Source organism: Ranitomeya imitator, chromosome 1, assembly GCF_032444005.1.
Source record: "Ranitomeya imitator isolate aRanImi1 chromosome 1, aRanImi1.pri, whole genome shotgun sequence".
Taxonomy (NCBI): domain Eukaryota; kingdom Metazoa; phylum Chordata; class Amphibia; order Anura; family Dendrobatidae; genus Ranitomeya; species Ranitomeya imitator.
In genome coordinates, this window is record NC_091282.1 from 529,020,773 (window position 1) to 529,036,431 (window position 15,659).

The 15,659-nt window shown below is 42.7% G+C and overlaps 1 protein-coding gene across 2 annotated transcripts in view; it reads right to left on the reverse strand.

Moving 5' to 3' along the window:
* Positions 1-15,659, reverse strand: part of LOC138677227 (paralemmin-1-like) — a 249,583-nt gene that overhangs the window by 84,171 nt on the left and 149,753 nt on the right. For both annotated transcript variants that reach the window (XM_069767216.1, XM_069767224.1), the window contains exon 2: positions 5,656-5,736. In XM_069767216.1, the coding sequence (XP_069623317.1) occupies positions 5,656-5,736 (81 nt within the window). The remainder of the gene's footprint in view (positions 1-5,655; positions 5,737-15,659) is intronic.

A 15,659-nucleotide genomic window follows, 5' to 3' on the forward strand; every position in this document is an offset into this window, starting at 1 on the left:
GTGAAAGTAAAAATTAAAGAACTGCAAAATATGCAATCTTCTTGCAACACATTATAAGCAACAAATATTTCTTCTTTTGCGAATGCTTTTACTATGTATTTTGTTTACCTCTTTTACTTACAGCCATTTAAGCTTTAAAATAAGAGTATAAGACAGCACAGGAGTTCAGATTTTACTATTAAACTTCTCCTGATTGGCAAGAAAACATATTTATATTGTATTTATAAATTATATGTATACCATATTTATTTACAGTGACACTCTCACCAAACATAGTATAACAAACTTGGCACTCAAAATGTGAACAATAGGAGTTCCTTTTATTATGCATCCAGACAAAAAAAAGGGTTGTTGAACGTTTTCGGTCCGTCACAGGACCTTCATCAGAACATTCTTTGACATGAAAAAAATACACATAGAATTAGGAGAAACAATTATTTAAGTTTATGTTACTTCGTTACAACATTGCCTATTTAGAAGTGAACCATGACATTGAAGAGGTTTTCCAATTTTTGGAAAAACTCCTGTCCTGAGTTGTGCCGGTAGCACAATGTGCACAGGAGCTGGAGAACACTAAACTAGAGTCTGGGATAACAATCTGAAGACTGAGGTGTGTGTTCTGATTGATTCTTAAATGCTCAATGTAGAGCACAACAAAGGCCAGTGGACCGAGGTGAGGGTAGCAAAGAACGGCCCTGGACAGTTGTGTAACCCTGGGCCTGGGGAGAGTGCGTAAACAGTAGCTTGGTTTTTTTTTATAACAAAATAAATAGACCACACTTGATCATCTTCTATAGGGATGTAATTTCCAAACCAAACCTAGGTAAGGCCATGCCATGTTGATTATCTGAACTTTTCAAAAGCATTTAGTGCCACAAGAATGGTTGCTACATAAAATGAGAACATTTAGACAAAGGGAAAATATGTGTAATCCTAGAAACAGAGGATGGTTATTAATAAAAACCCACTCTGGGCCCTCTTATTTTTAACATACCGGTATTTATTAAGGACCTTGTAGAAGAGCTACAAAGTAAAAATAAAATACTTGCAGATGAAACTAAACTCTGCAAGGTAATCCACACACAAGGGGATAATTTAATTTTATAGAAGGATTTACAGGTGCTTCTCACAAAATTAGAATATCATCAAAAAGTTAATTTATTTCAGTTCTTCAATATAAAAAGTGAAACTCGTATATTATATAGAGTCATTACAGAGTGATCTATTTCAAGTGTTTATTTCTGTTAATGTTGATGATTATGGCTTACAGCCAATGAAAACCCAAAAGTCATTATCTCAGTAAATTAGAATCCTTTATAACACCAGCTGGAAAAAACGATTTTAAAATCTGAAATGTTGGCCTGCAGAAATGTATGTTCAGTAAATGCACTCAATACTTGGTCGGGGCTGCTTTTGCATCAATTACTGCATCAATGCGGCATGGCATCTGCTGAAGTGTTATGGAAGCCCAGGTTGCTTTGATAGCAGCCTTCAGCTCATCTGCATTGTTGGGTCTGGTGTCTCACCTTCCTCTTTACAATACCCCATAGATTCTCTATGTGGTTAAGGTCAGGCGAGTTTACAGGCCAATCAAGCACAGTGATACTGTTATTTTTAAGGTATTGATACTTTTGGCAGTGTGTACAGGTGCCAATTCTTGATAAAACGCAGTGGACCTACACCAGCAGATGACATGGCTCCCGAAACCATCATTGATTGTGAATACTTCACACTTGGCTTATATTCGAGTGAAGGTCCCACAAGACGGAGCAGCAGGTCACAGGAGGCAGGAGTCGGCAGCTGCGGCTAACACCTGTGCCCGCTCCTAAAGAAAAATGAAAATTCACTGGTCTCCACTTCCATGGGCGTGGAGACCAGTGAATATTCATTTCCTTTAGTAGCGGGCACTCATGATCACCCGGTCACTGCAGCAAGCCAGCGGCTGAGACTAACACTGTGCCCACTATTAAAGAGCAATGAATATTCACTGCTCTCCACTCCTATAGTCCCGGCGTAGAGAGTACTGAGTAGTCCGGCAGCTGTCTTCTGTTTGTAAGCAGTGTGTGACATCACTGCCATGGTCTGCTTTAAAGCATAATTCAGCTGATGGAATTGGAACACGATGCTGCGAGGGAGCATAGGGAAGGCAAGTAGGATGGTTTCTTTTTTTGTAATGTTTTTCTGATTTGTGCTTTGCATACCAGTATAGGGATCAGGGTGCCATGCATACCAGGATAGGGATGAGGAGGCTATGCATACCAGGATAGGGATGAGGAGGCTATGCATACCAGGATAGGAATGAGGAGGCTATGCATACCAGGATGGGGATGAGGGGGCCATGCATACCAGGATAGGGATGAGGAGGCCATGCATACCAGGATAGGGATGATGGGGCCATGCATGCCAGGATAGGTGATGGGGCCATGCATGCCAGGATAGGGATGAGGAGGCCATGCATACCAGGATAGGGATGAGGGGGTCATATGTATCAGGATAGGGATCTCGGTGACATGCATACCAGGATAGGGATGAGGAGGCCATGCATGCCAGGATAGGAATGAGGAGGTCATTCATATCAGGATAGGAATTAGGAGGTCATGCATACCAGGATAGGGATGAGTAGGCCATGCATACCAAAATGGGGATGAGGAGGCCATGCATACCAGGATAGGGATGAGGGGGTCATGTGTATCAGGATAGGGATCAGGGGGCTGTGCATACCAGGATGGGGATGAGGAGGCCATGCATTCCAGGATAGGAATGAGGAGGCCATGCATACCAGGATAGGGATGAGGAGGCCATGCATACCAGGATGGGGATGAGGAGCTAGGGATGAGGAGCCATGCATACCAGGATAGGGATGAGGAGGCCATGCATTCCAGGCTTATTCTCAGGTCAATAAGTTTTACCATTTTTTTATGGTAAAATTAGGTGCCACAGATTATATTCAGGTCTGCTTATACTCGAGTATATACGGTAAATAGGAAACTGTTGTCGGGAACAGGAGTTTTCCAGTTTTAAAAAATGTAACACATTCAACAACTTTTTAGCAAGTTTTACATCCGGTACGGGCATTTTTTTATTTTGCATCTTAGTTTTTTCTCCCTTCATGCCAAAAGCCATTTTATGCGGTGTGCGTTGTGTATATATTATATTCATTATATTTTATGTATATTTTAAATTTAAGGATTATATTATACTTATGTCCCCTGAAAGGAGTGTATATATATATATATATATATATATATGTCTATGCAGTCTTTTTGAGCTACTTCTACGTAGATCGCCAAGAAGACACAAGGGGTTTAATGCAACTGCACGTCACAATTTTCAGATTTATATTTTTTAAATAATGAGAAGACCCTCCTTTTCCTGTACCCTTCACAAATGCTTGCTAATTTGTGTTGGTATATTAAAAAAAAACTCCAATAAAATACATTTGCGTTTGTGGATGTAATATGAAAGATGTGGTAAAATGTGGGGTATGGGGTATGAACACTTTTTAAGGCATTGCATTATATATATACACTGTATGTATATATATATATATATATATATATATATATATATATATATACAGTACAGACCAAAAGTTTGGACACACCTTCTCATTTAAAGATTTTTCTGTATTTTCATGACTATGAAAATTGTACATTCACACTGAAGGCATCAAAACTATGAATTAACACATGTAGAATTATATACTTAACAAAAAAGTGTGAAACAACTGAAATTATGTCTTATATTCTAGGTTCTTCTAGGTTGATGAGCTTCAAGAGGTAGTCACCGGGAATGGTTTTCACTTCACAGGTGTGCCCTGTCAGGTTTAATAAGTGGGATTTCTTGCCTTATAAAAGGCGTGTACTATGGAGGACAGAGAATGAACTTCAATCCAATATTGCAGCCAGTGGGTAAGGAAAGGGTGAATCAAACACCCGAAAACCCCGCCTCTATGGTTGAAAATTGTTCCCTCCAAATTCAGGTGACAGAGTCCCTTTAAGTATATAATTCCACATGTGTTAATTCATAGTTTTGATGCCTTCAGTGTGAATTTTGTAATTTGAAAGATCATTTATCTGAGTTTTACAGATGCATCGATACCAAATATGCTTTAAGGTTTTTTTTTCAAAATAGGAAAAGGTCTCTTTTTTAGGTTTTAAATAATTTTTCTTTTTTTTAAATAAAGAATGTTGATTTAGGTTCAGCTATAGTCATATAGTTTTAATACATCTCCTGTTGAATCTAAAGCTTTAGTTGATGCTCTGCCTCATCTCCATGCTTTATACAGCAGCTCTTCTTAATATTGGCTGTTCTGTATAAGCACAAGTCAACGAGAAGCTTGCAGTAATAATAATGCTTGGAGAACTGATTCCTATAATCACAGAGGTCTATGAACTGTAAACTGCATTTCACCTCATCACCGATGAATTCCATAGTTTCCATACATATACTGAAAGAGAATCTGTCAGCAGGTGTTTGCTAAATCATCTGAGAACAGTGTAATACAGGCACAGAGACCCTGATTCCAATTATATACTCTTTACTTTACTGTATGCAGCAGTTGTGATACAATCAGAATTTTTAGATGTAGCATGTAGCAGAGCTCTGAATGCTTATCCTGCCCACACCACAGCTTTCTATGTACATTGTACTGTATATTGACAGTAAGCTGCTAATCGATGCTATGGAAGTGTTCGGATCAGGTCTCACGCTGATACCAGTCCGCAGTGATATTCTCCTGCTGATAAAACACACATTGTATTGAAACAAGAGCACACAGCCTAATGAGTGACACATTGCTGAAATCAGGGTCTCTGCCCCTACCACATGCTCGCCTCATTTTACATAACAAAAACCTGCTGATAGATGTCCTTTAATCTAATAAGCCTCGATACTGCAACAGCCCATAACGCCTCTTTAGCACTCTCTAGGCAACTTGGTATTTTTTCGATGAGCCTATTTTTGTAATTCTAGCCTAAGAAACTGTCTCTTCCTTCAGGTATTCATGGCAATAGACACCACCTACCTGGTGTCTTGAAATATCCATACATGCCTATTACTGCAAAACTGCAGATATATGCATTCACCTTTCCCCTGTACCCACCTGCCATGACACACAGAAGGTGCGTAATCTGCCCCTGCTTCTGTAAAGCAATAATACAAAATACACAGAATTGCAAACACGGCGCTGTGGGTGACAAGCTGATATAATGAGCATTTTATATCCTTCCGGAAATGAAAGCATCTTACAATAATCCCTTTATACACTATGGCACCGTATCCTGTTTTATGGAAAGACCCTAAAAAATGTACTGGTATGTTTAGGCCATAAAAAAAAGTTGCTGTTATGTAATATATCCCTGGAAATTGACATAAAACACATTACTATAATGAAGGCATTGCAAAGATATAGACACATCCGAATATTCTAAGAATATATATACCAATATAGTATGATTGGTTTGGATGCCAGATCCATATATATATCACGGATATGACAGCGTTCTCATTACAGCCTTTCGCTTGCAATGTTCCTGATTAGGGCAGACGCTTCATTCCCTCCATTGTCAATGCTGCATGTAAGAAACACATGCTTGCTTCATGTAGAACATGGATGATGGGTGGAAGGGCTTCTTCTCTACTGTGAGCTCTTACCTTTAGGTGCTGCAGTTGGAGAATTTGGTCTTCAAGCTGTTGTCTTTTGTCTTCAATCGCAGCCTGGCGTTTTCTTTTTTCCTTTGCAAGAGAAGGAAAGAAAAGACAGAGATGAGAAAATATACAGCTGTGGTTGCCTTTCGGCAGCTGTTGGCATGTGCTAGCTCTGCTATTCCCGGGGATAGAACATGCTATGTAGATGACTCCCTGCTATACACTGACATGGAGAGGAAGCCAACAGCTCCCTGCACTGATAGCTGCTGCTGCACTCCCAGTTTAAAGGGACATTCATGTGTTATGTCACAGGCTCTAATACCAGAGCTTTCCAGCAGTCCAATAAAAACATGGTATTGATCACTTGTTAGGTTCCTACACACTAGAATGTGCCTGAATGTCTCCTCTTATATTTGGAAACAGCCACATGGCAAGATGAAAAAGGCAGCAACAAATATCTACAGATGAATAATGTATATCTACCAATGCCAGTAACAAACCAGTGCTACATATCTGGTGATGATGGTTTGGGCGCGGCTGTCTACACACACAAACCTTGGGTAACAAATTATAGCCATCCACAGTGTATTTCCTCCCCGTTCATGTCCAGTACACTGCATGGTGGAGAGAAGGTGAACCGATTTATTTTTCGCAAACCCCACTTTACTTACAAAGTGAGTGCTGCCCGACGGTCATCAGGGGAAAATCGGCTATATGGTTCTTAGACATTTTAAGCAAACTTTATAAGCGAATCCACTTCATGTCTACCTCTTTAAAGTGTGTTCCTCTTCTAAGGCTAGGTTCACAAGAGTACGCACCACTGCAGCAAACCTAGGCCCAAACCAACAGCACCAAAGATGCCTCTGACATCTAAAGAGAACTGGTCACCTCGGAAAATGTATTTTACTTGCAGATATAGGACTAATCTTTGAGTATGTAGCGTTACAATGCTTCCTTACTAAAAACAACAACTAATATCCTCCCAAAGCTGCCAGCTTTCAGTCATGGGGGCGTGCATGCAGCAATTCTATTCATCGCTCATTATACTGTGAGCAGGGGCTGTAAGCATGCCCCATGCTTATATTGACATGTCAATCAGAGTGCTTACGGCCAGCGCTCACAGTAGAGTGAGCAGTGACCGTAGCCACTCCATGCACCCCCTTGACTCATTTTTTTTCTCCTAGTAGCCACACTATAAGTAAGGTAGAAAGCACGGTAGTTCTATTTACAGGCAAAATAACCATATATCAGCAGGCAAATAGCATTTTCCGAGGAAATGGGTTCTTATTAAATGGTTCTTTCCCTTGAGGCAGGAGAATTTTCAGGTTGCTGTGTGGGTCTTACTGTAAGTGCTGTGTTGTTGCACTGCAGTTGCAGTTGCCACACAGTGCTTCACCTAATAGAATGATCAAACATTTAATGAGTTATTTATAAAATCACAATGCGATCCTATAATAATGGACACATATATTTATTCATTTGTGCTGATACAAGTCCATTTTAAATCTGTCTGATTTTGCAATTATTACCCTTTGAAGGATGACCCACCAGGTTCCATTTACCCTGTTTTCCTATTGTGGCTCCACAGCTCCTGGTCAATCATGTGTAGTGACTGCAGGTTCTCTAGAGTGTATTCTACCTTTACAGTACACTCCATGTTTTTGTACACTGTATGCTCCTGAACCGTGCCTGACCGATTGTATCTTCCACCCTCTACATCAATATAGACGCTTGTGTGTTTTTATATCATTGCTAACTGGGGTCTTTCAGAGCTCAACTTTCCTGCACTCATCCACAATGGAGCATCTACTTACTAGGAAATGCAACACAGAGCTGTGTTTGTAGCCTCCTGAAAAATCAATGATGTGTTGCCTTTTGCTGATAGATCAGTGATGTAAAACTGCAAACACTGTTCTGTTGATGCATATGGTAAAAGATAATCCTCTGCCACATGCATCAAGAAAGCATCTGTCAGCAGTCGGCAACAAACACAGCTCAACTGTGCACTTCCTTGTTGTTATAAGGTCTGTTTTAGAGGAGTGCAGGAGAGTTGAGCTGAGAGAAACTATATAACAATAATGTAAAAACAGAATCAACTATACTGGTTTAAATGGCAGATAAAATTGCTCAGGCATGATACTGTACAGATAATGCACAGAAGCACGAGGTCAATTCTACACTCAGATTAGCTTAAAGGGAACCTGTCACCCCCAAAATCAAAGATGAGCTAAGCCCACCAGCATCAGGGGCTTATCTACAGCATTCTGGAATGCTGTAGATAAACCCCCGATGTATCCTGAAAGATGAGAAAAAGAGGTTAGATTATACTCACCCAGGGGCGGTCCCGCTGTGGTCTGGTCCGATAGGCGTCGCGGTCTGGAACCTCCCATCTTCTTACGATGACGTCCTCTTCTTATCTTCATGCTGTGGTTCCGGAGCAGACGTACTTTGTCTGCCCCGTTGAGGGCAGAGTAAAGTACTGCAGTGCGCAGGCAACGGGAAAGGTCAGAGAGGCCCAGCACCTGCGCACTGCAATACTTTGCTCTGCCCTCAACAGGGGAGATAAAGTACGCCTGCTCTGGAACCGTAGTGTGAAGACAAGAAGAGGACGTCATCGTAAGAAGATGGGAGGCCCTGGACCAGACCGCGACACCCATCGTACCGTGACTGCCCCTGGGTGAGTATAATCTAACCTCCTTTTTCTCATCTTTCAAAATACATCAGGGGCTTATCTACAGCATTACAGAATGCTGTAGATAAGCCCCTGATGCTGGTGGGCTTAGCTCACCTTCGATTTTGGGGGTGACAGGTTCCCTTTAATGATAGCTCAAAGTGTATGTGGCTAGTCAAGAGCACAGAGTAGGCAGGAAGGCTCTGCGGCATCGAGGTGAAGCAAATGTTGCAGGGCAATTTAGTTCGAAGAACAGAAAAACCAAGCCCATTCCGCTATGTAAAGATGGATGCACGGGAAAAGATAGAGACAAAAAAATACACAAAGGTACAAGAAAGATTTTTTTATGTTAGGCTTAGCCTGTACATTAACAATAAGTATTAATTTATTGTGGTTTTTGAAGAATAATGTGATTATGGGAGTAATCCTTTAAATGAAGTTAATTTGAAGTTGCAAGTGGTTATTAAGGGAGTTTTGTTAATTTCTTTAAAAAAGTAAACATCTTGGAAGTTTTTCAATGCACAAAGCCACCACATTTAAAAGGAAGCAAACACAGGATTCATGCTGCCCAAACAAAGGGCAGCAAGAGTCAAAGACTGGCCCCTAAATTGTAAACATATTTGTTTTACTTTGAAACCCAGTAGCATTTTAAAAAAAAAAAAGTTGAAAGCCCGCCCATGACTAGTCCAAGAGGAGTGTCCCCTTCGGCTTCTCCCCACCATGTTGCAGCATTTCAAAATAAAACATACAGTTAGGGCCAGAAATATTTGGACAGTGACACAAGTTTTGTTATTTTAGCTGTTTACAAAAACATGTTCAGAAATACAATTATATATATAATATGGGCTGAAAGTGCACACTCCCAGCTGCAATATGATAGTTTCCACATCCAAATCGGAGAAAGGGTTTAGGAATCATAGCTCTGTAATGCATAGCGTCCTCTTTTTCAAGGGACCAAAAGTAATTGGACAATGGACTCTAAGGGCTGCAATTAACTCTGAAGGCGTCTCCCTCGTTAACCTGTAATCAATGAAGTAGTTAAAAGGTCAGGGGTGGATTCCAGGTGTGTGGTTTTGCATTTGGAAGCTGTTGCTGTGAGCAGACAACATGCGGTCAAAGGAACTCTCAATTGAGGTGAAGCAGAACATCCTGAGGCTGAAAAAAAAGAAAAAATCCATCAGAGAGATAGCAGACATGCTTGGAGTAGCAAAATCAACAGTTGGGTACATTCTGAGAAAAAAGGAATTGACTGGTGAGCTTGGGAACTCAAAAAGGCCTGGGCGTCCACGGATGACAACAGTGGTGGATGATCGCCGCATACTTAATTTGGTGAAGAAGAACCCGTTCACAACATCAACTGAAGTCCAGAACACTCTCAGTGAAGTAGGTGTATCTGTCTCTAAGTCAACAGTAAAGAGAAGACTCCATGACAGTAAATACAAAGGGTTCACATCTAGATGCAAACCATTCATCAATACCAAAAATAGACAGGCCAGAGTTAAATTTGCAGAAAAACACCTCAAGAAGCCAGCTCAGTTCTGGAAAAGTATTCTATGGACAGATGAGACAAAGATCAACCTGTACCAGAATGATGGGAAGAAAAAAGTTTGGAGAAGAAAGGGAACGGCACATGATCCAAGGCACACCACATCCTCTGTAAAACATGGTGGAGGCAACGTGATGGCATGGGCATGCATGGCTTTCAATGGCACTGGGTCACTTGTGTTTATTGATGACATAAGAGCAGACAAGAGTAGCCGGATGAATTCTGAAGTGTACCGGGATATACTTTCAGCCCAGATTCAGCCAAATGCTGCAAAGTTGATTGGACGGCGCTTCATAGTACAGATGGACAATGACCCCAAGCATACAGCCAAAGCTACCCAGGAGTTCATGAGTGCCAAAAAGTGGAACATTCTGCAATGGCCAAGTCAATCTCCAGATCTAAACCCAATTGAGCATGCATTTCACTTGCTCAAATCCAGACTTAAGATGGAAAGACCCACAAACAAGCAAGACCTGAAGGCTGCGGCTGTAAAGGCCTGGCAAAGCATTAAGAAGGAGGAAACCCAGCGTTTGGTGATGTCCATGGGTTCCAGACTTAAGGCAGTGATTGCCTCCAAAGGATTTACAACAAAATATTGAAAATAAAAATATTTTGTTTGGGTTATGTTTATTTGTCCAATTACTTTTGACCTCCTAAAATGTGGAGTGTTTGTAAAGAAATGTGTACAATTCCTACATTTTCTATCAGATATTTTTGTTCAACCCTTCAAATTAAACGTTACAATCTGCACTTGAATTCTGTTGTAGAGGTTTCATTTGAAATCCAATGTGGTGGCATGCAGAGCCCAACTCGCGAAAATTGTGTCACTGTCCAAATATTTGTGGCCCTAACTGTATGTTTGTAATGTATGTGTGAAATGATGATGGGGCAGCAGTATGCAGGCACTATCTAAGCAGTTAGCCTACAAGAGAAGGCAATGTCACAAAGTCTAACAACTTAGGAACACGTTGTTGATAAATCATATACTGGAAATGATTCTACTGTAAACTCTAGTCAGGCCTGTTTCCCAGACGCTTCTCTAAGTGCTATTTGGCACTTGGGTCTTCAAGTGTGCCTTCCTGCTTGTTGCTGCTGCGCACTTCTACAGGGACCTCTAGTGCAGCCTCAAGTGCATATGCCCCAACAATAGGTCTCTTGACCCCTTAACCCCCGGAGCTTTTTTCGGTTTTGAGTTTTTGTTTTTCGCTCACCTTTTCCCAGAGCCATAACTTTTTAACTTTGAGGGCTTGTTTTTTTTGCAGGACGGGTTGTACTTTTGAACGACACCATTGGTTTTACCATGTAAAACTAGAAAATGTACTAGAAAATGGGAAAAAAATTCCAAGTGCGGTGAAATTGCAAACAAAGTGCAATCCCAAACTTGTTTTTTGCTTTGCTTTTTTGCTAAGTTCAATAAATGCTAAAACTGAGCTGCCATTAGGATTCTCCAGGTCAGTACGAATTCATAGACACCAAACATGTCTAGGTTCTTTTTTATCTAAGTGGTGAAAAAAAATTCCCAAATTTGTTAAAAAAACAAAAAATTGCGCCATTTTCCAATACTCGTAGCTAGAGTTGAGCGACCTTGACCTTTTTAGAGTCGAGCCGGGTTTTGCGAAACCCGACTATGTCCAAAGTCGGGTCGAGTGAAATCGGCCGATTATGACGTAAAGTCGGGATCGACCGAAACACGAAACCCAATGCAAGTCAATGGGGCAGCATAGTCGGCAGTGAGTGGGGGCCAGGAAAACACCTAGAGTGGCCATTTTAATGTCAAAACCATCCATTCTTCTTAATGAAGCTTGTCAAGCGTAATTTACCTTATAATAATTGGAAGGCATTTGAAATTGGGGGTCATTTGGCTAAAGTTGTGGGGGGTAGGGCTGGTTCAAGTAATTAGTGGGCCCAGGAAATCTGGACCACGTCACGGCAGTGGAGCAGGGAGAGGTAAGTATTTCAACTTTGCAAGTGCTGTGAACCTGAGCAAGCAGGGGGGGCCCACTCGTTGGCATTGGCACTGGCACAGGGCCCCTCAAAGTACAGCGGTGTGTTTGCACGGCGGGGGCGCCTCCCACCGGCAGCAACACTTTTGCGTACTATGAGAGGCCCTGTGCCAGTGACGTCGCCAACTAGTATTCCTCCCCCCACCTGATGAAGGAACCTGCACTTTCATCTGCACCTTCCTCTTTGTCCCCGTGTAAGGTGGTATGGTATGCGGGAAGAGCAACCTGACTTTCAGCAGGGTCACAATGTTGTTGTGTAGCGTGCACGGGGAATGTTGCGTTATGGGTCAATGTACCAGCAGACTCATCTATCACTGGCTGGGCAATGGGCACGATGAAGTGGAAACACAGATATAGGCCCAAAGAAGAAAGTGGGCTAAATGCAGTTCAAAATTGGTAACACAGGAATAACCAGGGGGCATTGCAGTGGAGGACAACTGGAATGAGAGGCTGACACAGAGAGTAGGGCCAAATCAGTAAGTAGTCGAAATGCAGTTCAAAATTGGCAACCGTAGTAAACAGGCGGCACAGCTTTGTTCAGTGGAGGAGAACAGCAAGGAGTGGCAGACACCGATAGTAGGCCCCAAACCAACTAGTACGCCAAATGCAGTTGTTCCATTTAACCACAATTTAATGAGAGCCTGAAGATAGAAGCTCAGGAAAGGCAACCTGGGGAACACCTTGGAGTGTAACACACCATCTCTCTCCACCCCATACCCATTTTGTATGGCCTAATGCAGTGTACTTTTCTACAACTACTAAACGAGAGTCGGAAGACCGAAGCAATGGCAAGGAAACCTGGGGAACACCTTAGAGTGTAACACACCCTCTCTCTACACCCCATACCCAATTTGAAGGCCTAATGCAGTGTAGTTTCCAAGAACTACTAAACGAGAGCCGGAAGATCGAAGCTCAGGAAAGGCAACCTGGGGAACACCTTGGAGTGTAACACACCCTCTCGCTACACCCCATACCCAATTTGAAGGCCTAATGCAGCGTAGTTTCCAACAACTACTAAACGAGAGCCGGAAGATCGAAGCTCAGGAAAGGCAACCTGGGGAACACCTTGGAGTGTAACACACCCTCTCTCTACACCCCATACCCAATTTGAAGGCCTAATGCAGTGTAGTTTCCAAGAACTACTAAACGAGAGCCGGAAGATCGAAGCTCAGGAAAGGCAACCTGGGGAACACCTTGGAGTGTAACACACCCTCTCGCTACACCCCATACCCAATTTGAAGGCCTAATGCAGCGTAGTTTCCAACAACTACTAAACGAGAGCCGGAAGATCGAAGCTCAGGAAAGGCAACCTGGGGAACACCTTGGAGTGGAACACACCATCTCTCTACACCCCATACCCAATTTGAAGGCCTAATGCAGAGTAGTTTCCAAGAACTACTAAACGAGAGCCGGAAGATCGAAGCTCAGGAAAGGCAACCTGGGGAACACCTTGGAGTGTAACACAACGTCTCTCTACACGACGGAAGGGCTGATTCTTAGGAAGGAAGGCTGTTGGAAATAAGCATTGCGCGTCCGAGGGTGATTATATTCTTATTAGGTATATACTCACCCTCGGACGCGCCCTGCTTCTTTATTTGGAATGAATGTTTATTTGCAATGTGGTGTTGACTTTCTCTATTATTTTGGTAATTAATGATTTTATTATTTTCATTATTTTGCATCTTCTCGGCAATAATATAAAGAAGACGCGACAGGACAACACTCGGTGGATGCCATATGTGTGTTTTCAATTTAAAAAAACTTTCAGTTAACTACTTGCAGGAGAAAGTAATTGTAGCTGGTGGCCATTTTTAGTACTGTACCAGATTAGAGTTGTGTGTTTGTTTTTAATGTTAAAATGTCTGCATTTGATATCTCACCAGTATTTTCTTTTTTATAAGCAAAATACTTATTTTTATATTTTCTGATGTTGGTTCCAGGGGTACACGGCCAGCAGTGCCCTGGTCAGTGTAGTAGTAGTTGAAAGAATGGACCGCAGACAGGCATCGAAGGCCTAAAATAATAACACATGGCTGTAGGCAATTTTAAATTGGTTCCAGGGGTACACGGACAGCAGTGGTGTGGTCAGTGGAGGCCTAGTGGAAGGAGTGACCGCAGACAGGCATCGAAGGCCTAAAATAATAACACATGGCTGTAGGCAATTTTAAATTGGTTCCAGGGGTACACGGACAGCAGTGGTGTGGTCAGTGGAGGCCTAGTGGAAGGAGTGACCGCAGACAGGCATCGAAGGCCTAAAATAATAACACATGGCTGTAGGCAATTTTAAATTGGTTCCAGGGGTACACGGGCAGCAGTGACCTGGTCAGTGTAGTAGTAGTTGAAAGAATGGACCGCAGACAGGCATCGAAGGCCTAAAATAAAAAAATTGGGCTGGCTGTAGGCAATTTTAAATTGGTTCCAGGGGTACACGGGCAGCAGTGACCTGGTCAGTGTAGTAGTAGTTGAAAGAATGGACCGCAGACAGGCATCGAAGGCCTAAAATAAAAAAATTGGGCTGGCTGTAGGCAATTTTAAATTGGTTCCAGGGGTACACGGGCAGCAGTGGTGTGGTCAGTGGAGGCCTAGTGGAAGGAGTGACCGCAGACAGGCATCGAAGGCCTAACATAACAAACTTGGGCTGGCTGTAGGCACTTTTAAATTGGTTCCAGGGGTACACGGGCAGCAGTGGTCTGGTCAGTGGAAGTCTAGTGGAAGGAGTGACCGCAGACAGGCATCGAAGGCCTAAAATAATAACACATGGCTGTAGGCAATTTTAAATTGGTTCCAGGGGTACACGGACAGCAGTGGTGTGGTCAGTGGAGGCCTAGTGGAAGGAGTGACCGCAGACAGGCATCGAAGGCCTAAAATAATAACACATGGCTGTAGGCAATTTTAAATTGGTTCCAGGGGTACACGGACAGCAGTGGTGTGGTCAGTGGAGGCCTAGTGGAAGGAGTGACCGCAGACAGGCATCGAAGGCCTAAAATAATAACACATGGCTGTAGGCAATTTTAAATTGGTTCCAGGGGTACACGGACAGCAGTGGTGTGGTCAGTGGAGGCCTAGTGGAAGGAGTGACCGCAGACAGGCATCGAAGGCCTAAAATAATAACACATGGCTGTAGGCAATTTTAAATTGGTTCCAGGGGTACACGGGCAGCAGTGACCTGGTCAGTGTAGTAGTAGTTGAAAGAATGGACCGCAGACAGGCATCGAAGGCCTAAAATAAAAAAATTGGGCTGGCTGTAGGCAATTTTAAATTGGTTCCAGGGGTACACGGGCAGCAGTGACCTGGTCAGTGTAGTAGTAGTTGAAAGAATGGACCGCAGACAGGCATCGAAGGCCTAAAATAAAAAAATTGGGCTGGCTGTAGGCAATTTTAAATTGGTTCCAGGGGTACACGGGCAGCAGTGGTGTGGTCAGTGGAGGCCTAGTGGAAGGAGTGACCGCAGACAGGCATCGAAGGCCTAAAATAATAACACATGGCTGTAGGCAATTTTAAATTGGTTCCAGGGGTACACGGGCAGCAGTGACCTGGTCAGTGTAGTAGTAGTTGAAAGAATGGACCGCAGACAGGCATCGAAGGCCTAAAATAAAAAAATTGGGCTGGCTGTAGGCAATTTTAAATTGGTTCCAGGGGTACACGGGCAGCAGTGACCTGGTCAGTGTAGTAGTAGTTGAAAGAATGGACCGCAGACAGGCATCGAAGGCCTAACATAACAAACTTGGGCTGGCTGTAGGCACTTTTAAATTGGTTCCAGGGGTACACGGGCAGCAGTGGTCTGGTCAGT